Source organism: Leptopilina boulardi, unplaced genomic scaffold (genome assembly GCF_019393585.1).
Source record: "Leptopilina boulardi isolate dan_hultmark-lab unplaced genomic scaffold, ZJU_Lbou_2.1 LbouV2_305, whole genome shotgun sequence".
NCBI classification, from domain to species: Eukaryota; Metazoa; Arthropoda; class Insecta; order Hymenoptera; family Figitidae; genus Leptopilina; species Leptopilina boulardi.
This window is the reverse complement of record NW_026137869.1, coordinates 90659-116219: the sequence shown is the minus strand read 5'-3', so window position 1 is coordinate 116219 and position 25561 is coordinate 90659. Positions and strand designations below refer to the sequence as shown.

At 23.7% G+C, this 25561-nt stretch overlaps 2 protein-coding genes across 4 annotated transcripts in view; one reads left to right on the top strand and one right to left on the bottom strand.

Moving 5' to 3' along the window:
• Positions 1-25561, bottom strand: part of LOC127283049 (uncharacterized protein PF3D7_1120000-like) — a 44691-nt gene that overhangs the window by 9805 nt on the left and 9325 nt on the right. Inside the window, exons 5-9 of the mRNA XM_051307709.1 lie at positions 3226-3365; positions 1842-2055; positions 1620-1686; positions 1387-1446; positions 1260-1310 (exon numbers count right to left, since the gene is read on the bottom strand). Of these exons, the coding sequence (XP_051163666.1) occupies positions 1260-1310; positions 1387-1446; positions 1620-1686; positions 1842-2055; positions 3226-3365 (532 nt within the window). The remainder of the gene's footprint in view (positions 1-1259; positions 1311-1386; positions 1447-1619; positions 1687-1841; positions 2056-3225; positions 3366-25561) is intronic.
• The window catches only part of LOC127283046 (RING finger protein nhl-1), a 36527-nt gene continuing 23562 nt past the window's right edge, over positions 12597-25561 (top strand). Inside the window, exons 1-2 of one of the 3 annotated variants that reach the window (XM_051307700.1) lie at positions 12597-12687; positions 21477-21583. The gene's annotated coding sequence lies outside the window, so the exon portion shown is untranslated. Of the gene's footprint in view, positions 12688-12747; positions 12914-13151; positions 13171-21476; positions 21584-25561 lie in introns of those variants that run through there. The other 2 variants (XM_051307701.1, XM_051307702.1) reach the window with 2 other exon arrangements.

Here is a 25561-nt window from a genome sequence, read left to right as displayed (position 1 = left end):
CCAAACAAAGGTCGAATTTTCTAGTAGGAAAATTTTCCAGTCATACAAAATAAGATTGAAAGTAGAAAAAGTATTTTTTTATCAGACAGAGTCTGAAAAAGACATATTTGTAGGTAGAAAATGTTTTTTGATCAGAGAAAATCGAATTTTTCAAATAGAAAAAGTTTTCCGATAAAAAAATTTAAATTTCTAAGTGGAGAATTTTTTTTTGTACAGCCAAGGTCGGATTTTTGACAAGAAAAAATTTTTTGGTCAGACAAAGGTAGATTTCTAAGTAGAAAAATATTTTTTGGTCATCCAAAATCGAAGTTTCAAGTAGAAAATGTTTTCTGACCAAAGAAAAATCGAATTTTCTAGTAGAAAATGTTTTCTGACCAAAGAAAAGTCAAATTTTCTAGTAGAAAAATTTTCCAGTCATGCAAAATAAGATTGAAAGTAGAAAAAGTATTTCTTAATCAGACAGAGTCTGAAAAAGTCATATTTGTAGGTAGAAATTGTTTTTTGATCAGACAAAATCGAATTTTTCAAATAGAAAAAGTTTTCCGATAAAAAAATTTGAATTTCTAAATAGAGAATTTTTTTTTGTACAGCCAAGGTCGGATTTTTGACAAGAAAAAATTTTTTGGTCAAACAAAGGAAGATTTCTAAGTAGAAAAATATTTTTTGGTCATCAAAAATCGAATTTTCAAGTAAAAAATGTTTTCTGACCAAAGAAAAATCGAATTTTCTAGTAGAAAATGTTTTCTGACCAAAGAAAAATCGAATTTTCTAGTAGAAAAAGTTTCCAATCATGCAATATAAGATTTGAAGTAGAAAAAGTATTTTTTAGTCAGACGCAGTGTAAAAAAATCATATTTGTAAGTAGAAAATAATTGTTTGTTAGTCAAAATCGAATTTTTTAAATAGAAAAAGTTTTCCGATGAAACAAATTTAAATTTCTAAATAGAAAATTTTTTCTTATCCAGCCAAATTCGAATTTTGAATTAGAAAAATTTTTTGGTCAGACAAAGGCAGATTTTTAGGTAGAAAAATATTTTTCAGTCCCCCAAAATCAAATTTTGAAGTAAAAAAACTTTTCCGACCAAACAAAGGTCAAATTTTCTAGTAGAAAAATTTTCCGATCATAGAATATAACATTTAAAGTAGTATAAGTATTTTTCAGTCAGACACAGTACAACCAAGGTAGGATTTTCAAGTAGAAAAAGTTTTTCGGTTAGAAAGAAAAAAATTCGAATTTTTTTTTTATTTTCTCAATTTACCTTCGTTTAATTTTTTTGTATTCTGTACATTTTCCTTTTCATATTCTTCATCTGTAAGAAATTAAATTTTTTATTTCTAGTTTTTTTTATTAATTTCATCTTTTTTGATATTAAAATATAGTTTTACCTTCACTGTTTTCTGCGGCTGTCACAAAAACAGTACCTTCGGAAAGAGATTTATCTCCCTCTAAATAATAAAAATAATTAGAAAATTTGAAAACGAAAAAAAAATAATTAATTTTTTATTTTCATAATTATTTTCTCTTCGATATTTAAAATTTTTTTTGGGGAGTTTTTTAAAACTGTTCTATGGCTGTATTAATTTTCAATTATTCGATTATTATTAAAAAAATTTTCTACCTCTATTAATTTGAATATCAATTTTCTCATTATCAGATGATATTTTCTCTTTCTCTAAAGACGTTTCCTTTGGAAAAAATTCAAATATATTTATTATTATGTTAAGTATTATTTATTAATATAAAGAAAACATAAATTATTAATTTTAATTTAAGTTTATTAATTTTTCATTATTGGAATTTAATTCTTAAATTAATTATAATATGGAAAATATAATTTTACCTCAATTAAATTTTTTTCCCCAGCTTTTGAATGTTCATCAGCTTGTTGAATTTTTTTCATAATTTCACTAATTCGTAGAACGAGATTAATGTGGGAAAGAAGCCAATGTCGCCATTCATGAATTTCTTCCCCCACCATTGACAGCCAACAGCACCAAACGCGAATTTTTTCCGATGGCACTGCAATTAAACGTTCCATCGATTCTATGATTTCTCTGCAAAAAAAAAAAATCTGACAATTATAAAATCAAAAATAATTGAACCAATAAACTATCACTAACAATAATAATAAAAAAAACTTTTAATTTATTATTTTAGAAATATTTTGAAAAAAAAATTATTTTTAGTTAATTTTTTTTTGTGGTAAAATCTTCACCTCGAAAATAGAAATAAATATTAAATACTAAAATCCGTTTTGAAATGTTTCGAATTTCAAGGAAAGAAAATATTATTTTTCATTCGTCAAAAAAAAACAAAAAAAAAAAATTTGTCCGAAAAAAATGACAAAAACAACGCTTTTCTAAAAATAATTACATCAAAATATTTCAAAACAATACAAGAACATTTTTTTCAATGTAAAAATAATTTTACATATATTTGTCATTTCGTAATGACAAATTTCTTTTTTTTTTTTTTTGAAGGATAAATTTTTTGATAATTTCTAAATTCTTCTTTTTTTTTTTTTATTTCCTTGATATGAACTTGATATGATAAATAATGTACAAAATTCCGGTAAAATATTGTGAAATTTCTTTCCTTGTTTTTACATATCTTTTTCGTCTTGCGTCATTCAACCTACACCTTGGACTAAAATTACCAATAGACGATCGTCAAAAACTATTTTAAGTGGGAACTTCAAGACGAAAGAGATTATTATTATTATTATTATTAATATTATTATTATTCGTAACTTGTTGTGGTGGAAAATAAAATCATTTCTATTATTATTATTATTATTATTATTATTATATTAAATTCATTGTCTATCAAATGTCATATTTATGAATCTTAATTATTCAAATTTTTAACTTTTTTTATAAAAATTTTATTTTAATTACCAAATGATATTTAAATTAAATTTAATTAGATTTTTATCAAATTTTATCCGAAAAGAAAGAAATTCTAAGCAAATAACTAAAATTTAGTCATTCATCTAATATTTTTGAAAGTTTTTTGATTTTTTGAATTTTTTTCTAAATTTATAATTGATTAGCTGTAAAAAAAATATTTTTTATTTCTTTATCGACGACTTGTTTTGATAGAATTCAAATCGGTTTTGGAATATATTGGAATTTTTTTTTTTTTTTTTTTCTTCTTTTTTTTATGGAAATGAGTGACATTCTATTTACGCTTATCTTATTGCAAAGTGGAGAATTTCGACTTACATATTTGGTTGAACGAACTTGATCCCAATTTTCTCTTCAGAGAGTGTCAAAGTTATTTTGTCGCTTCTTTTTTTTCTTTTTTCCTCGCGTTCCACGTTTCTTCTATTTCTTTCTTCAACGCTTCTTTCCGCCTCGATTTCCTGAACAAAGAAAATATCCTGTTAATCGATCCCGTCAACTGTCTCACTCTCTTTCTCTAATCGAAATGCTTATCATCGATTAAAATCAAATGTACACCCCGTCATTCGCCTCTTGAAATAGGATACTTTTAGTTTAATTTCAAATATATAAAGGTGAAATTTTACGAAAAAAAAAATTCACACATCAGTCAAAAAAAAAGGAAAAAAAGAAATTAAATTTATAAAATAAGATTTTTAAGCAGAAATTTTTTTTGGGGTCTAAATAGAGTTTTTTTGGATAAAAATTTTTTTTTTCTATTGTAAAAAATTAAATTTTACTTATTTGCGAATAAGCAATTTGTAACTAAGCAATTAGTAATTAGTAATTAGTAATTAGTAAATAATAAGTAACTAGTTAGTAATAAGTAACTAATTGTAGCCGAGGGAAATAAACATTTTTAAGTAGAAAAAGTTTTTTTTATTCATATAAACTAACAATTTTTAAGTGAAAACAGTTTTTTTAAGACTACTTAAAAATTAATAGTTTGACTAACTTAGAGAATATTTTTACTACTTAAAACAATTTTACCACTTAAATCATACTCAGTCTGACTAAAAAAAATTTCTACATAAAAAGTAATAGTTTGTCTGACTCAAAAAATTATACTACTTAATAATTACACTTAGTCGGACTAAAAAAAAATTTTCTACTTAAAAATTAATAGTTTGGCGGACTTTGAGACTTTTTCTACTTTAAAAACTTAGTTTGTCTGACAAAAAAAAAATTTCTACTTAAAATTGTTACTTTTTTTGATTAAAAAAAATTTTTACTTAAAAATTTTACTTTGTCTGACTAAAAAAGTGTTTTCTACATAAAATTATTACTTTTTTTAATTAAAGAAAATTTCTACTTAAAAATTAATAGTTTGGCTGACTACCAAACATTTTCTACTTAAAAATTGATTGTTTGTCTGAATAAAAAAAATTTACTACTTACAAATTATGCTTAGTCTAGCTAAAAAAATTTCTACTGAAAAAATTTACTGTGACTAAAAAACTGTTTTGTACTTAAAATTATTACTTTTTCTTAATTAAAGAAAATTTCTATTTAAAAATTAATAGTTTGGCTGACTGACAAACATTTTCTACTTAAAAATTTATTGTTTGTCGGAATAAAAAAAATTTACTACTTACAAATTATGCTTAGTCTAGCTAAAAAAATTTCTACTGAAAAAATTTACTTTGACTAAAAAACTGTTTTGTACTTAAAATTATTACTTTTTTTTAATTAGAAAATTAATTAGAAAATTAGAAAATTAGAAAATTTCAATTTCATTTTTCAATTAGAAAATTTCTACTTAAAAATTAATATTTTGGCTGACTAAAAAACTTTTTCTACTTAAAATTATTACTTTTTTTAATTAAAAAAAATTTCTACTTAAAAATTAATAGTTTTGTCTGACTACGATACTTTTTCTACTGAATGATGTTACTTTCTTTAACTAAGAAAATGTAACTACTTAAAAATCCTACTTTGTCTGACTAAAAAAAATTTTCTACTTAATATTCTTACATTGTCTGACTAAAAAAAATTTTTTTACTTAAAAATCGATTGTTTGTTTGACTAAGAAAATTTTTCTATTTTAGTGTTAGAATTTTGTCTCACTAAAAAACTTTTTCTACTTAAAAATAAATAGTTTGACTTTGAGACTATTTCTACTTGTTAACGTTACTTTGTTGGACTAAGAAAATTTTACTACTTAAAAATTTTACTTTCTCTCATAAAAAAAATTTTTCTAATTAAAATTTCTACTTTGTCTAACTTTAAAAAATTTCTACTTAAAAATTGATAGTTGCAAATTTGCACTTTGTAACTAATCAGTTAGGAACTAGTAGCTAGTAACTAAAAAAGTAACTAATTTATAGTTAGTAATTAGTAAAAAAAAGTAATTAATCAGTTAGGAACTAGTAACTAGTAAGTAAAAAAGTAACTAATTTATAGTTAGTAATTAGTAAAAAAAAGTAACTAATCAGTAGCAAATAATTAATTAGTAATTAGTAACTAATTAGTACTTAGTAACTAATTCAAGTTAGTAACTAATTAGTAGCTAATAATTAATTAGTAATTAATTAGTAATTAGTAATTAATTAGTAATTAGTAACTAATTAGTAGTTAGTAACTAATTATTAATAATTAACTAAGTAGTTCTTCGGAAAATAAAAATTTCCCAGTAGAGAAAAAAAGTAATTAAACAAATTTCTATTTCAATTTCACAATTTGCTTTATATCAATGCAAAAGCTTTTAAGAATTACCATCAGTAACACTTTGTGTTTGTAGCCAAATTTTCCATTTTGGCACAAATTTCTTAAAATGACAATAATTTTCTACTTTTTATCTAAATATATATATATATGTATTTGCGCCAAGAAAATGTCTCGTACCAATTGCACTTTAAACAACATGGTTCAATATACATTCAGAATCGGACCTTGATTTTCGAAATGTTTATTAATTGATCTCAAAGATTGTCAGTTGAAATAATGAAATCATGTTTATTTAGACAATTCTGCCAATAAACTATCATTGGACCGCAATTATACTTGACGCCAATCGCAGTTTGGCGAATGTGGTTTACCACTAGAGAACATTGACTGTCAAGTTAATCATGAGAAGTATATATATATATATATGGTATTTACATATATATATATAAGTAGAAAATAATTTAAAGGTGGAAAATTCCAAAGCAAAAGTTCGCGACTGTTCTAAAAATGTTTGAGGATGAACCGATCTTTCACGCGAATAAAACAAGTCTGTCGTGTATGTATATATGTACTTGTCGGGTATTCTATTAATAAATCCGTAGAGTACGAACTATCATTAAAAATAGATTTTCAGTGAAGTAACAACATTTTCCATTTATCCTCCATATCGTTTGAATTTCGTGATGATATATCCCAACCAAAAATTTCAGTATTATACCAGATTTGACTACTGGCGCAGTACTGGTTCAATATTGGCTGCCGAGGCTGGGCAGTCTGTACTGAACCAGTACTGGTATTTTCATTGTATCAGTACTAGTGCAGTACCACCCTCCCAGTACTATGGCAAACCAGTACTGAGCCGATATTGAGTCAGTACTGGCTCAAATAGATTTTCTTTTTGATTAATACTAGTTTACAAAAAGTTCTACAGTGAACCTAATGAATCTTTTTGTTTAAATATTTTGTTTATAAAAATTTTGTTCACTTTGATTTTTATTTTTCAAAAATTAAAAGTTATTTTATTTTGCTTTTTTGAGGGTACAATTATTTAAACAAAAAGTTTCCTGAGACTAATTCCAAAACATTTTGCAAGTTTTTTTTTATTGTTTTCAGATATGCAATAAACCAAGAAAAAAATTTAAAACAATCAAACTAAAAATAAATAAAATTGTTTATTAAAAAATTAATAATTTTTAAAATAAAAATTTTTTAAAATTTTCTTTGTTAAAAATTAAAAAACAACTTTTATTTTCTTAAAAAAGTATTTCAAAAATTTATTTTAATGCAAATAATTAAAGTGAATAATAAAATAATTAAATAGCTAATTGTATAATTATATAAATTATAATTATTTTATAAACATTTTTATTTTTACTGAATTGTTTTTATATATTATGAAAACTTTGGTTTTATAATAAACATATTTTTATATTTATTTTTTGATTTTTTAAAATAATAATTTTGCAATATATATTATAAGAAGGAATGAGAATTCTTGGTGTTTTCGATTTTATATATAATAAAATATTAATTAGTTAGTTAACTAATTTAATTAATATTTAATTTGTGTTGGGTTACTAAAAATTTCACACACTTTTTCCTAAAAAAAAAAATATTACCTGGAGCAGAGATTTCACTATTGCAAGTGAAACTTATCTCTGATACAGTTAAAGCTTTCTTTTCGTATACAATAAATTACAAAACTACCAGTAATCAGCTAGTACTGAACCCCAGGTAGAAAAATTAACATTACTAACGTTACTAATATTACTAACGTTACGTTACGTTACGTTTTATTATTACCTATAAAAAAATTACGAAACTGTTTCTAAATTGTATTTTTGCAGAAACTTGTCGAAAATCGACCACCAGAAAGTATTTAATGTTCTTACCCGCACTTTTTATAATTTTCATTTCTATTATCACTTACACTTTTTTATTTTCATTACCGTTTCCACTTTCACTTTTTCTAATTCTCATTCCCATTTTCACTTCCACTTTTTATAATTTTCATGCACATTTTCACTTTCACTTTTTTATTTACATTTCCACTTCCACTTACACTTTCTCTAATTCTCATTCGCACTTCCATTGTGGGAAAGTGAAATGTGAATGTGAAATGTGAAAATGGGAATGAGAATTAGAAAAAGTAGTAGTGTCAATGGATATAAAAAACTGGAAGTGGAAATAGGAATGGGAATGAAAATTAGAAAAAGTAGAAGTGGCAATGAATATAAAAAAGTGGAAGTGAAAATGGGAATGAAAATTGGAACAAGTGGAAGTGGAAGTGAAAGTGGAAATGAGAATTAGAAAAAGTGGTAGTGGCAATGAATATAAAAAACTGAAAGTGGAAATAGAAATGGGAATGAAAATTAGAAAAAGTGGAGGTGAAGTGGGAATGAGAATTAGAAAGAGTAGAAGTGAGAATGGAAGTGCGAATGAGAATTAGAAAAAGTATAAGTGGAAATGGAAATGAAAATTGTAAAAAGTTTAAGTGGAAGTGAAAGTGGTAATGGAAAAGTAGTGTTAAAGTTTCTGTGAAAATATATTTTAGAAACTCTTAATTTTTTTATAGGTACTAACGTTAGTAACATTAGTAATGTTAGTAACATTAGTAACGTTTGTAACGTTAATTTTTTCACCTGGTACCAGTAGTGGTTACCAGTACTGGTGCCAACTCTGGCAGCCAATACTGGTAAAATGTTATCATCCCAAAGTTACGCCAACTCTGGCGCCAATACTGGGTGCCAGTACTGCGCCAGTACTGCGCCATTAGTAAATTTTTGATTGGGATAATTCAGTTTTCTTTTTTTTAATTAAATTTTTTATCTCCAATATTTATTTTTCATATTTGAAAATGCATAGAACAAAATATATTTTATATATATGTATATATATATAGGTAGAGTAAAATATATTTTGCACTTATTTCAATATCAATATACTGATATACAATATCCCAATGGAATTGACAGAAAAGAATTTCTTTCCTAGGGAACATTTTTCCGAACGTATCATTTCCCTCTGGTTGAGTTAAATCACATTTTAACAAGAGTAAAGTAACAATATCGAATCGTTTTGGCAGGGGGAGGGGAAAAAAAAGAAGTAAATTTTCAAATCCTTTTTAACTTTTGAAAACTCGAGTGTCTCAATGATCAAAACCAATTTAGTGTCTAACTGATTGTGTGTGTGTGTGTGTGTATGAGAGAGATAGAGGGAGATGGAGAGTAATTTTCTCTGAAAAGCCATAATCGAGAAAAATAGATCTGTCGAAAAAAGAGAAAAAGTCCATTATCGTTCGTTTGATAAGTGAGCGAAGAGCAAAAGAGAAAGAGAGAACCAAAAAGCGTTCTTGACGCGTGAATGAAAACTAAAATGTAATATGAAACTGCGAATCGAATCAATGTCTCAATTTCAAAGCATAAGGTAGTTGTTTCGCAACATTTTCTGACGAAAGTTATTACGAAAAAAAATAAAAATATTAGAAAATATTGTCGAAATATTTTTTATACTTTTTGTGTTAGAAAAAAAAATTTATTTTTCTATTTTTTTTGTTCTTTTTTTGATAGACAAGGACTTTTGTAGAATAGAAAATAATTATAACAATAACAAACAAAAGGAATTATAATAAATTAGAGGTATTTGTAATAAGTAAAAAATAAAGAAAAACATTCTTAGTCAATGTATGAAATTTAGAAATAGAAAAATTCGTAGCCGGAAAAATGAACTATTTTTAAGTAGAAAAGTTTTTTTATTCAGACAAAAACTAATCATTTTTGAAATAAAAATAGTTTTTTTTTGGACAAAGTAATTTCTAAATTTGTCTAAGAAAAAAAAGTTTTTATTGGTAATGAAAAATAAAATTTCTATTTCAAAAATTTATAGTTTGACTAACAAAAACTATTTCTACTTAAAATTTCTTACTTTGGCAAAAAAAAAAAATTTCGACCTAAACATTTCATTTTGTCTAAGTAAAAAAAATTTTTCTACTTAAAAATCATAGTTTTTTGCACTGAAAAAAATTTCTCAGTAATTTTTGTCTGCTAGAAAATATTTCTTTGGTTTGACTATTTTTTGTACTTAAAGTATGTTTTTTTTATCCTACTTGTAAAATTTTAGTACTTCAAAATTTTAACTTAACAAAGAAATTTTTAACTTCTTAAAAATCTTATTGTGACTAAAAAAGATTTACTCTTTCCAAATATTACTTTGTCCGAGTAAAAAGAAATTCTGCTAAAAAATTAACAGTTTGTCTGACTGAAAAAAATTTTCTACATAAAAATTATTTTAATGTGATTAAAAAAAATTTTCTACTTAAAAATTAATTGTTTGGCTGACTTGGAGGCTTTTTCGACTTAAAAATTGATAATTTGTCTGACTCAAAAATTTTTTCTACATAAAAATTAATAGTTTCTTTGACTTGAAGACTTTTTTTACTTAAAAATTAATTTGTTGGCTGACTTGGAGGCTTTTTCTACTTAAAAATTGATAATTTGTCTGACTCAAAAATTTTTTCTACATAAAAATTACAAGTTTCTTTGACTTGAAGACTTTTTCTACTTAAAAATTGGTACTTTGGCTGACTAAAAAATTTTTGCTACTTAAAATTATACTTAGTCTTACTAAAAAAAATTTCTACTTAAAAATCTTACTTTGTCTGACCAAAACAAATTTTACCACTTAAAGTTCTTACATTGTCTGATTAAAAAAAATTTCTACTTAAAAATCGTTATTTCTTCTATCTAACTAGATTTTTCTACTTGAAAATGTTACTTTATATAATTAAAAAAAAATTTCTACTTACAAATCCTTATTTCGTCTGACTAACTAGATTTTTCTACTTAAAAATGTTACTTTATATAATTAAAAAAATTTTACTACTCGAAACTCTTACTTTGTCTGACTAAAAAAAAAAATTCCACTTGAAATTCTTACATTGTCTGATTAAAAAAAAATTTCTACTTAAAAATCGTTATTTCGTCTGACTAACTAGATTTTTCTACTTGAAAATGTTACTTTATATAATTAATAAAATTTTACTAATCGAAACTCTTACTTTGTCTGACTAAAAAAAAATTTCCACTTGAAATTCTTATATTGTCTGACTAAAAAAAATTTCTACTTAAAAATTAATAGGTTCTCTGACTTGGAGACTTTTTCTACTTAAAAATCGATAATATGGCTGATTAAAAAAAATTTTTACTTAAAATTATACTTAGTCTAGTTAAAAAAAATTACTACTTAAAAACCTTACTTTGTTTGACTAAAAGAAAATTTTCTACTTAAAATTCTTACTTTGTTTAATTAAAAAAAAAATTTCTACTTAAGAATCAATAGCATGTCTGACTACGTTGCTTTTTCTACTTGGAAATTTTACGTTATATATTTATGAAATTGTTACTAATTAAAAAGCTCACTTTGTCTGACTAAGAGGCTTTTTCCAACTTAAAAATTGTTAGTTTGTCTGACTAAGAAACTTTTTCTACTTGAAAATGTTACATTGGCTAAAAAAATTGCACTCCATAAAAATCCTACTTTGTCTGACTAAAAAAAAAATTTTCTACTTAAAATTCTTACATTGTGTGACTAAAAAAAAATTTCTACTTTAAAATTCGTTTTGTCTGACTAAGTAGCATTTCCTATTAAAAAACATTCCTTTATCTGATTAATGGAAAATTTTACTAACTTGCAAAACACATTGCCTGAGTAAAAAAAAATTTCTACTTTCAATTTTTACATTGTCCGACTAAAAAAAATTTCTACTTGAAAAATTAATAGTTTCTCGGAATTGGAGACTTTTTCTACTTAAAAATTGATAATTTGTCTGACTAAAAAATTTTTGCTACTTAAAATTATACATAGTCTAGCTAAAAAATATTTCTGCTTAAAAAGTTTACTTTGTCTGACTAAAAGATAATTTTCTACTTAAAATTCTTACATTGTTTGATTTAAAAAAATGTCTACTTAAGAATCAATAACATGTCTGACTACGTAGCTTTTTCTACTTGGAAATTTTACGTTATATATTTATGAAATTGTTACTACTTAAAAAGCTCACTTTGTCTGACTAAGAGCCTTTTTCCAACTTAAAAATTGTTAGTTTGTCTGACTAATAAACTTTTTCTACTTGAAAATGTTACATTGGCTAAAAAAATTGTACTCCATAAAAATCCTACTTTGTCTGACTAAAAAAAAAATTTCTACTTAAAATTCTTACATTGTCTGACAAAAAAAAATTTCTACTTAAAAATTTGACTTTGTCGCATGAAGAAACTTTTTCTACTTAATAATCTTTAGTTTGTGAACTAGTTTTTTTTTAAAGTCAGATAATTATTTTTCAAAAATAGTGTAAATTAAATAATCATAATTAATTAAACTAAATAAATGTAATCACAATAACAGCAATGGGAAAATAAAAAAAAAAAAATTCCACATATCTGTAAAAAGTGTTGGTAATTTTTTTTTTTTTATCTCCTTAGGAAATATGATCGAATCGAATATGTATATATACATATGTTCCGTTTCGATTTTCAAAAAGCTTAGGAAGCCTATCTTTTTTTCTTGTCTCGTTTTCTGTACGCTGCATCCACTTCCACTCGATTTACACGAAAGATGGTTGCACTGGAATTTCGAAACGAGTTTTACACATCGATCTCTCTTTCTCTCTCTCTCTCTTTTCTATATATGTATATGAAGACGTTTTGCCTCGAGGCTTAAAGGACGACTTTCAAGAACGCACTTTCAAATTGGCAAATGGCAAAAGGGGGCTGTATATTTGAAAATCATTTAAAATTCTCTGAAAATAAAAAAAAAACGAAATTTTTTTTGCAGGCACAAAATCCATTTTTTGTAGGAAAATTAACCTTGCGGAAAATTCGACTTTGGAACTATTTCTCTTTCTCTCTTTCGAGAGATGATTATAATGATGATGATGATGATGATGATGATGAAAAATTAAAGGAAGAAGTGAAAAATAAGATATACGTTTCTCAAAGAGGTGGTAGGAGAATCTTTGCCAGAAATAACTAATAAGACATTCACTCTGAGACGGGCGACCATCCAGCCCGGATGAACGCGGTGCGTCCCCGATTAGTAGTTTGCAAGTCACTTTTTTTTCATCAACAGTTGCTCATCATCAAAACCAAAAAAAAAAAAAGCCACACAAAAAAAAATTGGTTACCAATTACAAAATTACACTTTGCATATAAATATATATATATATATACCACATCTCATTTTACATTAAAATTGTGAAAAGCCGAACCTGCCTGCCTGCCAATATATCATCACCAATGATCCTCTGGTTTGTGTGATCCTTAACAGAACACCTTTTAATGAATTTAAAAAAAAAAAAAGTGCAAGAAATAATTTCACGTGAAAAAAAAGTAAATTAAATTTGTTACGCGAAACGGGACTCGCGATCTCAAAAAGAGTTTGTGGCATTCTTGTGTTAAAAATATATTTTTTTTTTGTTTCCTTCCAATCAGTGAACTATATCAGATATAGTGATTGTGATTTTCCAATAGTGTTTTGGATTTCATTGGATTTTTCATGAATTTGGTAACACATTGTCGAATTGAAATTTGCTGGGGAATTTTTTTTTTCATAGAAATAGAAAAAATTGATTCTCTGCAAAAATTTGTAATATAATTTTTTTTTTATTGAATAACTGAATTTTTTTTGCAATTTAAAAATTTTTTTATTGATTTAAAAATATTTTTTCTTTATAAAATATATGAATTTCTAATTATAAAATATAATTTTAAATAACTAAATTTTCTAAGTATATGATTAATAAAAAAAAAAAAAAAAAAAATTGCCCAGGAAAATAAAAAGGAAAGAAAATGTAATTCTCATGAATTGCTACGGTTGGAATAAGGAAATTTCTAATGAATATCTAATTCGAAGAAAGGAAACGATCAAGCGCCAAGTGTATTTTTATACGGAGCTTTATACAAACACATCGAATTATATACATGTGCAGATTGCATGTTATATTACAATTAAAAGACAAAATTGCTCTTAAAATATAATAAAAAAAGCTAGAAATTATTAATAACTACTAAATATTAATTTTGTAATATATTTTAGCTGTTAAAAGGCGAAAATTACAAACAATTTTTAATTTTCCTTTTTAATTAACCGAAAAATTCTCTTTTCAAATTCAAATATAAATAATGTAATAATAATAATAATAATAATAATAATAATAAATTATTTATTAATTAAGCTTCAGCCTTTCGGCCCAGAAGTGGACTTGGAAATAATAATAATAATAATAAATTATTTATAATAAATAATAACAATAATACACATTAAATATGATAATTATTTATTATTATAAATAATTTATTGCAAATATTTCTTATGAAATTATTATAAATATTATAAATTTATTATAAATTTATTATTTATTATTATAAATAATTTATTGCAAATATTTGTTATGAATTTATTATAATTATTATAAAATTATAATTATTATAAATTTATTATAATTATTACAAGATTAATGATACTTTTTCAAAATGAAATGTAAAAAATTTTAATTCAATACATTTTTTAATTATATCCTTAGTTATTGTTACGTAAATGAAAAAAAACAAATGTTCGTCACGATATTTTACCACAATCTGGTATTTTTTTTTCCTTCTTTTTTTTTTTTTTTTTTTTGAAACTGTAAATTTTAACCCGTTCCATGGGGTTTTATTCTGGTTGAGATTTTACGAGGATGATTCATCCCACAGGCGACACATTCAGTGTCGATCGTAATTTCCGCTGTCTGGAGAGTCCAGTAAATAACAATAGAGCCAAAGAAATCTCAAACTCTGCCAAAACTATGTCAATGATTGTGATTTGTTGTCGGCTCTTTTGTTTCATATATATATATATCTACTACTCAAAAGCGATTATTAGTATTTCCTTGTGACTTGATAAATTCTCTCTTTAAATTATATATATAGAAAAAAATATATATATAATGGATTTTCAAAAAAAAAAAAAAAATTCTTTTTATTTATTCATCAAAAAAAAAAATTTATTTCCCAACGGTCAAAAAGTAGATCATTTTACTCAAGTGCTGAAAAATGCTATTTTACTCCCTAGTGCTGAAAATTGGCATTATAATTTTAATTTTAGAAAACGAATAACTGCAAAATTTTGGTTAAAAAAAAATAAAATTTTACTTTTAATTTGTTTATGAGAAATTTTTTCCTAAAAGAAAAATCGAATTTTCTCTCTCTCTCTCTCTCTCTCTGGAGGTTTGGCGAACCCCTCTTGAAAAATAGTGACAGTTGGTAATACTTTAATAGGATTTAATACTTGTGGAGGGCCGCAAACGGAATGTGAATGATGACTTAATTGCATAAACAATTTCATGACCCCTCGTGGATGATAGGGGTCATAAAATATATTCTCCATATATACTGACATCAGGCAGTAGCAACAGGGACATTATAACGACCGATACTTAGTGCTTGGAAGTGACATTCGTAATGGATTCGTGATACGTCTCACACAGCTGATTCTCCGTTTGTGCTTGCAAAAGGGACTTGAACTTTAAACGATAAGAGCCATTATAATGTTCCATATATATATATATACACGTTAAAAATGCATTTCAAAAAATCTAACTTCCTTTTTTTCTTAAAATAACAGATATCGGAATTTTTTTTTTTTAAATCCAAAAATTTAAATCGTTTTTTATTTTAAAACTTCTATTTAAAAAGAAATTTTAATTCATAATTGTAACGAAGTTTTACTGGGGAGTAAAAATTTACTAGGAAGCAAATACCTATTGAGAAAAGACGCATTTTCCAATACTAGGGAATAAAGTAATAATTTTTTGCACTAGTGGAGGAAAAATAGATTTTTAACACTAGGGAGCAAATATCTAGTGAGTAAAGACGCATTTTCCAATACTAGGGAATATTTGTTTGCACTAGTGGAGCAAAAATAGATTTTTTAACACTAGGGAGCAAATATCTAGTGTGTAAAGACGTATTTTTCAATACTAGGGAATATTTTTTTTTGCACTAGTGGAGCAAAAATAGATTTTTTAACACTAGGGAGCAAATATCTAGTGAGTAAAGACGCATTTTCCAATACTAGGGAATATTTTTTTTTGCACTAGTGGAGCAAAAATAGATTTTTTAACACTAGGGAGCAAATATCTAGTGAGTAAAGACGCATTTTCCAATACTAGGGAATATTTTTTTGCACTAGTGGAGCAAAACTATATTTTTAATACTAGGGACCAAAGTGGTTTTTTTTAACACTAGGGATCGAAAAATGTTTTTAATCCAATGAAGCAAAATTACCATTTTTCCCCTAGAGTAAGCTGTTTTCTTTCCACTTGGGGGTAAATTATTTTTTAACCTAGTAAGTAAAAATATTTTTCGCCCTAGTGAGTAAATGAACTTTTTTTTATCCTAGTGAGTAAAAACAATTATTTTTGCCCCTAGTGAGTAAAGTGGCATTTTTCTATACTGGGAAGAAAAGTGTCCTTTTTTACACTAGTGAGTAAATTACTATTTTTTACACTAGTGAGTAAATTAATATTTTATACCCTAGTAAGTAAACCAAATATTTTTGACCCTAGTGAGTGGCATTATTTTTTGAACACTAGTAAGTAAAATGGAAATTTTTAACCCTAGTGAGGAAAACTATTCTTTATCACCCAAAAAATTCTACATTTATAATTATACTAAATAGGTAGTAAATTCAGAAAAAAGGTTTCAAAGACTACATTTTTTTTTTTTTTTTTTTAAATAAAATCAGATACAATTTTTTTTCAAAATAAGATGTTATAATATCCATAAAATTTCATATCAATCATTTAGTGGATTATATACTTAAACCGTATATCATATGACTACCAATTAACTTAAGCACCAAGTCCCCTATCATTTACCAAAAAAAAAAAAAGGAAAGGAAATGAAAAAGTCTTTTTAAGCAACATCCAATGATAACAGATTTTGCTACCCCCTACATTAGGGTTTACCACCCTAGTTTTATATCTACTTATCTCCACATAATATATTTTCAGACACTATATATAGTTCATCTTTCAAATGTTTCTAGCCAACTTACAATTATAATGATTCATAATATTATTTATTTTACAATTCCAGAATAATATTCGAAAAATTTTGCTATTTTTTTTTTATTTATTTATTTTTTTAATATCAAATTATTAATTCATTATTTTTTAATATAAATTATTCTTAATTAGAAAAAATAGTAATAAATAAAGACCTTGTTGATACATAATAGTAGTGTGCAATAAAACTTGTCTGTTTTCATCAAATATTTACATTAGAAAAAAAAAAGAGGCATCATAACTTGCTTTTTGGAGGCCACTTCAGATTTACAAATATTTTATTAGGTCTAGCTTTGATAAATTTCAATCAAATAAAAGTCCATTGCCAAAAACTTGCAAACTCCTCTTTTTTACTTTTTTTCTACTTCTTCTTCTTCTTCTTCTTCTTGGAGAAAGAAAAAAAAAAGTTGTAACTAAATCGAAAGTTCAAACATGATCAGAAATTCAATCAGAAATAGAAGTTTTTGACATGATCAATAACATTTGAAAAAAAAACAAGTTTTAATGAAGGAGAGGAAAAAAAAACTTCCTACAACTACAGAAATAGATTATTAGATCTGGTTTTTTAGGAGAGAGAGAGAGAGAGAGAGAGAGAGAGAAAGAGAGTAGAGGTCATTTAGAGGCGAGGGAAACTTTTTTTTATCAAGGTCATTGAGAAAATTCTGATTCACTTAACGAATTGAATATATTATTATATTAATATATTATTATTAAGTTGAGCGAAAATTTTCTTTTTTGCAAAATATATAAATTTAACAAGAAATTTTCACTTTGTAATCAGTCGAAAAAGGTTTATAGTCCGACAAACAATTTTTAAGTAGAAGTAATTTTTTATAGTCAGACAAAGTAAAATTTCAAGTAGAAATTATTTTTGTTAACTTTCTTTTAACTAGAAAAAAATTTTCTAATCAAAGTAATATTTTTAAGTAGAAATAAATTTCTTCAGACAAAGACAACTTTTTTGATAGCAAAATTTGTCTTTTGACAATCGAAAATTTTTCAGTAGAAAAAATTTCTTTGTATAGCAATTTTGAAGTAGAAAAAGTTTCTTAACATTTTTATGTAAAAATTTTTTAATCCTAAATTTTATAGTCAACTGGAAAGGGAATTTTTAATTGTTGTTAATTCCTATTTTTAAATAAAAAAAAATACTGTTGAATAACAAATTATTTTCATAATTTTCTATATAAATTATTAATATTAATTATTATTATATTATTATTACATTATTATTACATTATTATTACATTATTATTACAAATTATTAATATACACATTTTAATTATTCTAATTCTAAATTCCTTCAATGATTAACGAATATTATAATAATTGGATTGAATTAATTTCGTGAGTAAAACAATATTTGCTGAAGCACATATGGTCAAGTATATATATATTTAACGGAATATTTTGTATGTAAACAATACCAATTTTAGTAACTTTATCATTATTATTAGTATTTTTTATTATACAGAATTGTAATCAATTTTAACAATATTCAAGTATAAATATTATTAATATAAAAAAAATTTTAACGGAATTAAATAAATAAAATAATATTCTAAATTTCATTTAATAATTTTTAAATTATATTAAATTTTATGAATATTTTATAAAATGAATTGTAGAATAATTTTAATAATATAGGAATTTTTTTTTATCTTTTATATTAATATATTATACAATATTTAAGCAAAAGTATTATATATTCAATAAATATTTATATACAATATTTGATAAACTCTTTGATCAATATTGGATAATATTTGATAAATTATTTTATAAATGAGATAATATTTGACAAATTATATATTTATTAATGAGATATAATATTTTGATGAATCGTTTCACCTCTTCCAATTAGCATTTCATAAATTATTATTTTAACGCCCGGATATAATACACAGGAATTATTACCTTAATTGTGTTGTAAAAATTTTTAAATACAATTTTTTTAAATTTTTTTCAACTGGAAAAAAATTTCTCAACTTCTCAGTTTTTGGTCAGACAATGTAAAATTTTTTAAGGGGAGGGACCGCTGAAATTTTAACACATCAAAATTAAAGCTGTTTAAGGGTGGTCAATTTTTTTTCTGACAATATTAATTATTTAAATGTATAATATATCATGAAAAATTGAAAAACTATAAATTTGTTAATAATTTTTAAAATCAAATTCAAAATTCTCGAAAATTTAAAATTTAAACTTCTCTCACAATTTTAATTATTTTTGACTGCCGATTTTTTTATACGCTTGTTTCATGATTCTAAACAATCAAGCGTATGGATTTTGAAAAATTTCAATTTTTTCAAAAAATGAAAATTTTGAAAAATAAAAATATTTGTAAAATTGTTAAAAATTACCTTTTGTTGTTTTTCTCAGTAGAATAAGATTTTTGGTTGAAAAAAAATGTTGAAAAAAATTATTACCCCTAAACAAGATCAATTTTGATTGCTTTCAATTTTAGTGGTAATTTTGAAAAAATTCAACTACTTCCACAATTTTCATTATTTTTTATTGTTGAATTTTTTTTACGCTTTTTTCACGATTTTAAACAATCAATCGTATGGAATTTAAAGAAATTTAATTTTTCCAAAAAATAAATTTTCTAAAATAGCTAAAAAATTTTTTTTTTAAATTTTAATAATTTATAATAATTTTGGATCCTAAATTATGCCAGAAAAAAATTGACACTCTTTAACAATAATAACTTCAGTAGGCTGAAATTTCACCGGTCCCTCCCCTTAATTTTTTAATTTAAATTTTTTTTTTAATTTTTGCCAATGTAAAAATTGTAGATTTTAATTAAATATTAATTAAATTAATATTAACATTGCCATTACAAAATTAATTTTTGAATATTTGAATTATATTTTATTTCTTATTAGAAATTATTCGTATAGTGTAGAATAAAAATTATCATCTCCAATGAAAGTTTTCTAATTCAAGGTCTTTGGTACATAATATAGTAAATATTTTTTTTTTATTAATTTATTTTTAATTAATTTTTAAATTTATTTTTAATTAATTTTTAAATTAATTTTTGAATAATTTTTTAAATTAATTTTTGAATTTTTTTTTTGAATTATTTTGTTAATAATTTTTTTTGAAATAATTTTTTAATATTTTTTTTTTGAATTAATTTTTTAATGATTTTTTTTTTTGAATTAATTTATGAATTAATTTTTTTCTGATAATATGATAATAAGTATTTGCTTGTCGTTTGATCGTCCGTGTCTAAAATTAAATGTTAGATAATCGGTTGAAAGTCGCGCGCGCGTCTCGTCGACAGTTACTTAAACGGTAGCACTTGCTGGTTTTAGTTGGTTTCTTGTTGGATAGGAAAAAAAGAGAGTCGCGCATAGAGGATCCAAGTGAAGAAGCCGAAAGCTTCGAAGCTTGTGCGATGGTGATGGTGAAGAAGAGTAGCAAGCAAAAGCGTGCCAGAAGCTCCCTACCTCGAGTCCCTCTCTCTCTCTCTCTCTCTCTCTTTCTCTCTCTCTTGTCGTCTAAAGTCGCTTAAAGTTCGAGTCCGCGTGTTCTAATATGGCCACCGGGTGTCCAATTACCTAACCCATCTGCTCTACCTTCTACTTCTTCTTTTTCTTCTTTTTCTTCTTATTCTTCTTTTTTTTCTTTTCTCATTTTATTTTTTTTTATTTATTTACTTTTTCAATTTTTACCCTTTCCATTAATTTTTACATTTCTTTATTCGTTTCATACAGCTGTATTTAATTTTTTTTTCTACTTTCTATTGTGTTTTTTTTGTTTTCATTTCTTTTTTATTAATTTCAAATTAATTAATTCTTTACGTTATTTTTATTAATAAACAAAAATGTTTATATTTTTAATTACTCCCATCTAAATGAAATGTTTTTTTTTCAAACTGAATTGAAATAAAATATTTAAAAAAATATATATATTTCTGAGTTAAATAATTATTTATTTGAAACAAATATTTTTACAAATATATTCAATATTCTCTCTATATAACAAAGGCTTATTAATCATCGTCATTTTTTTTTGCACAAGTAGTTAGAAGTGTTTTTTGCCCTTCCCCTTCTTTGATTTTATAGAATTAAAATTTAATTTAGTAAAAACTTATTTAATTATTTAGAAAATTTTTATTTTATTCAAAAAAAGTAAACTCTTTAAAAAAATTTCAGATTAACATCTATTGAGAAGTTTTCAATAAATGTTTATTACAAAACATTTTTCTATATTTTAAATTTTATAATACATATATTTTTATTTCTCTCTAAAATATTGAATAATAATATTTTCTATAAATTTATTACAAAATTTATTTACAATAAATTTCAATAAAAATGAATAAATTGGAAGTTTTCACCAAATAAAATATGGAATTGAAAATATGAAAATAAAAAAAATTATTAAATTTATATATATATATTTGTATATAATATATATTTATAAAATATATAACATATTTTGTAAAAAAAAAAAAAAAACTTAATCGACAGTGAAATAAATGTTAAATTTTCAATAAATTTCATATTCTATATTTATAAATGAATAGCGAGCGTATAAATTCAATTTTTATTTACATCAAATATCAAATTTTATTGCGTAAAAATAAAATCAAATTAATGTTAAAATAAAATTATTATAACGACAGTTTATGCTAAAGGGAATTTATTTTCATTTATAAAACTTCTCAATTATTGTCACTCTGATATTAAAATAATATGTTTCTTTTTTTTTAATGATAAATAATGAAAAATAATAATTTTTATTATTACAGCTAAAACAGCGCCGAATTTTGGTGATCAAAAAGTGGAAAATCAACGGGGCCCTATTGAAAGGGGCCCCTAACAAAGAGTGGCCGCCCTTAGGCGGATTAAGGGGCAGGTGAGTTTTCTATTTTTTATTTTTAATTTCTTTAATTTGCAATGTTTGTTCCTTTTATTTTAGGAAACAAAAAAAAATACTATCCCTAGTCTTGAAAAGGGTCATTTTACTCACTAGTGACGAAAACGGTCACTTTACTCCCTAGTGTAGAAATGAGGCCTTTTTCTCACTTGTGTCAAAAATGGTTATTTTACTCACTAGTGTATAAATAAAACTATTTTTCTCACTAGAGTCGAAAAGGGTTACTTTATTCTCTAGTGTATAAATAAGTCCTTTTTCTCACTAGGGTCGAAAAGTGTTACTTTACTCCCTAGTTCTTGAGAAATAGAAAATTTCTTTCTCAATTTGGAAAATTCCTAAAAAAAATTTTTTTCCTTTTTTTCGAATTTAAAAAAAATTGAGTATCTTCTCTGTGTTCTGTTCTTTTTTTTTAAGAATATGACTGAATTTTTGCAATCTAGTTTTCAGTATATATGCGTGATAAAAGTAACGAAAGTACAAATCCAAGTTAATACGGTTATAAAGAATGATACGGCATGAAGGAAATGGAATTCCAGCTTAAGGGATTTTCTCATTATAGCAAGAGATCGCGAGAGCGTTCCTGTGCCCATAGTTATATAGCATTAAATGGATTAAGAAAAAAAATCTAGCTAAAGGATTCTATATATATATAGGAAAAATTTGTTCTCAACACGAATTTAATGTTCCGGAAAATAAATTTTCTCTCTTAATTTGAATTTTACTGGAATTTTTTTGAGGAACAGTGTATTTTTCCGAAAAAGGATAAAATGGAACAAAAATAGGAACCACAAAACAATATATAATAATAATAATCGAACTAATTTCTTTTTACCACTTTTTGTCATTTTTTATTTTTTTATTAATATCTAAAAAAAAATTGCAATTAAAATCAAGGGAAAGAAAATTATTTAATTTTGATTAAAGATAAAAATTAATAATAATTTAGAAAAAACAATGCGAAATATAAAAAAATGAATTTTAATTGAAAAAAAAAAATTGCGTATTACATTTGTTAATAGGGATGTATACCAAGAAGCCAAAAATTGTTTTTTCATTGGTTTATGTACAACTCGTCACACGCATATATGTATTATCCATGTATATATATATATATATATGAGGAGAAAAATTAATACGCGAGATAACAAAGTTTTATTGTCATTCTACACTGACACTGTGGCAGTAAACTTGTTCAGAGGAACGAGTAGGAAAAAAAAAAGTGGTCAGAGAAATCAATTATTATGGATTCAATCGTCCCCTCCCCCCTCTTCCCCTTTTTTCGCGGAACCATTCGTTGCCGCGCAAATTGCATCGGTTCGACTTGAAATGGAATTCAAGTTTATGACCGTAATCAACTATAGTTTCATTTGCCTCAAAAAAAAATCTATTACACGTTTATTAGCGTTTCAATATTCTATTTTTTCAAAATCTGCTTTTTTCGCGCTGAAACACAAAATCGCAAATTTTTTATTTCTTTTTTGAATTCTGAACACTTTTACAACAAAATACACTTTTTTTAAGTCCCGTATATTAACGAATAAATAAATAAAAATATTTAATTAACTTTTCTAACTTTTTTTAATGTAAACGATTTTTTTTTATTTCATTTTTATTATTATTTTATTTATTACTAGCAAAATTAAGCGCGCCAAATTGAGTATTTAATTGTTTGTTATAAAGAAATTAAAGATTAATATTATCAATAATAATTTAACTTATTAGAATATTATTACATATTAAATGATAATAATGAAAATTATATGTTTACAGGCCTCGGATTATACGACTTTTTCCGACTTTTTTTCAAAAATACGACTTTTATCGACTTATTTTAATAAAATGCGACATTTTTTTTACATTTGAAAAAAAATGTAAATAAAATACATTTTTTTAGTATAAAATGTACATCTTCTTCAGATCTTCTTCAATTCAATTATTTAACAAATTTTGAACTAAAATGATTCTTCACTAAATTAATTATTTTTAATAATTTTAATGAAATACATCACAAATTCAATTATATCAAAATTATTTTTCAATTAAAATTTTTATGAAATTTAACAATTGTTTATAATTTAAAAAAAAATATCACAATAAAATTGAATTATTAATTAAAAATTTCAATTCAAAATAAACTAAAATTCAATTATTACCCGAAATTTTAATTCAAAATAATCAAAATCAATTAAAAATCCAATAATTATCAAAAATTTTCAATTTAAAATTTAATTATTTACCAAGTTTTCAATTTAAAATGAAATAAAATTCAATTATTTTCTAATATTTCTATTCAAAATTAATTATCCAAAATTTCAATCAAAAATGAACTTAAATATTAAATTATTATCCAAAATTTCAATTAAAATTCCATTATTTCCAAAATTTTCAATTCAAAATGAATGGAAATTCAATTATTTTCCAAATATAAAATCAAATAAAATTTAATTATTCTCAAAAATTTGAATTCAAAATTAATTGAATTTTCAATAGTTTGAATTTAAAAGCATCTAAAATTTAATTATTTCTAAAATTTTCCATCGAAAATTTTTTTTTTGATATTTAATTATTTCAATTATAACTCTAAGGAAATTCAATTATTTTTAACTATTTTAATAATATTCTTTGAAAATTCAATTGTCTGAAACCATTTTTCAATTAAAAATTATTTTCAAATTATTGTATTTTGTCCGCATTTTCTAATAAATTTTTAGTGAAATCATCTCAAAATTTTAATTAAAAATCACTTAAAGTTTCAATTAATTTCAAAAATCTCAATTTTAAATCTTTGAAAATTCAATTAAATTTAAAAAATGTTTTCCAAAAATTGTTTGATAAATTATTTTTAGTTCTGTAAAATTTAATAATTGTTTGAAAATTAACAATATCTTTTGAAATTTAATTATTTTTAAAAATTTTAACTTTAACCCTTCAAAAAGGATTATTATTAAAAAAAAAATTTTTTTATTTAAAAATCTGTAAAATATTTTTGTTATAATAAAAAACAAATCCACTTTTTTTTGGAATATAAATCGACTGAAACGACTTTTTTGTATCTTTAAGTTGATTCGAGGCCTGTGTTTTTATAATTAATATTTAATAGGTAATCGTTGGCCCCTGGTACCTTAAAAATTAATTTTTAAAAATAAATTTTTTTCAAATTACTATCTTGTACGAAATTTCCTGGCTCATCTTTTTTCTCATCATAAATTTTTTGTATTTCTATACAATTTTTGAATCAATATGCAACTTAAAAAAAATTTTCGTTAGTAAACGTTGCGTACTTCAGCTTCGTGAATTGAATTTTCGAATTTGAAATTTTAAAGAAACTTATTCCGAAATTTGAAAACACAATTATACAACTTTGGCAAAAATGAGAAAAAGAATTGTCAAAATTTGACACGTCATAAGATTAATATTCAAAAAAACACGTGAAATCAGAAAAGGCCAACTTCAAGTTAGGACAGAAGGACAGACCAAGCATTTTATTATTATATAATAATTCTATTTTCAATTTTTTAATTAATATTTAATTAGTTTTAAAATTATTCTTAAGTAATGAATTTTTGTAAATTATATCTAGAAAAATTGTTGGCATTTAAGTATATCGTTAAAAAAAATTTTCCTCCAAAAAAAGAGAATGAACACACAATTTAGTTGTTGGGAAAAATTTATAATAACTCAATTGAAATTAAGTTTATCATCAATTCCATGTATGTGAGATCATTTTTCAAACTTTCAAACTCATTACATTTAGTGGCTTAAAAATAAAATTCTCTTTCTCTATATATAGAAATATTTCTCTGTAAAGTTGAAAATAACAAAAAGAAATAAATTTAATCTTTCAAAAAGCTTTATATATAAAAAAACAGACAAAACGATTTGTTGTAAGTACAAAATCACACAGAATGTGTATTTGCTGAATACAAAAAACGTATACGTGACGCTTGAAAAATCTGA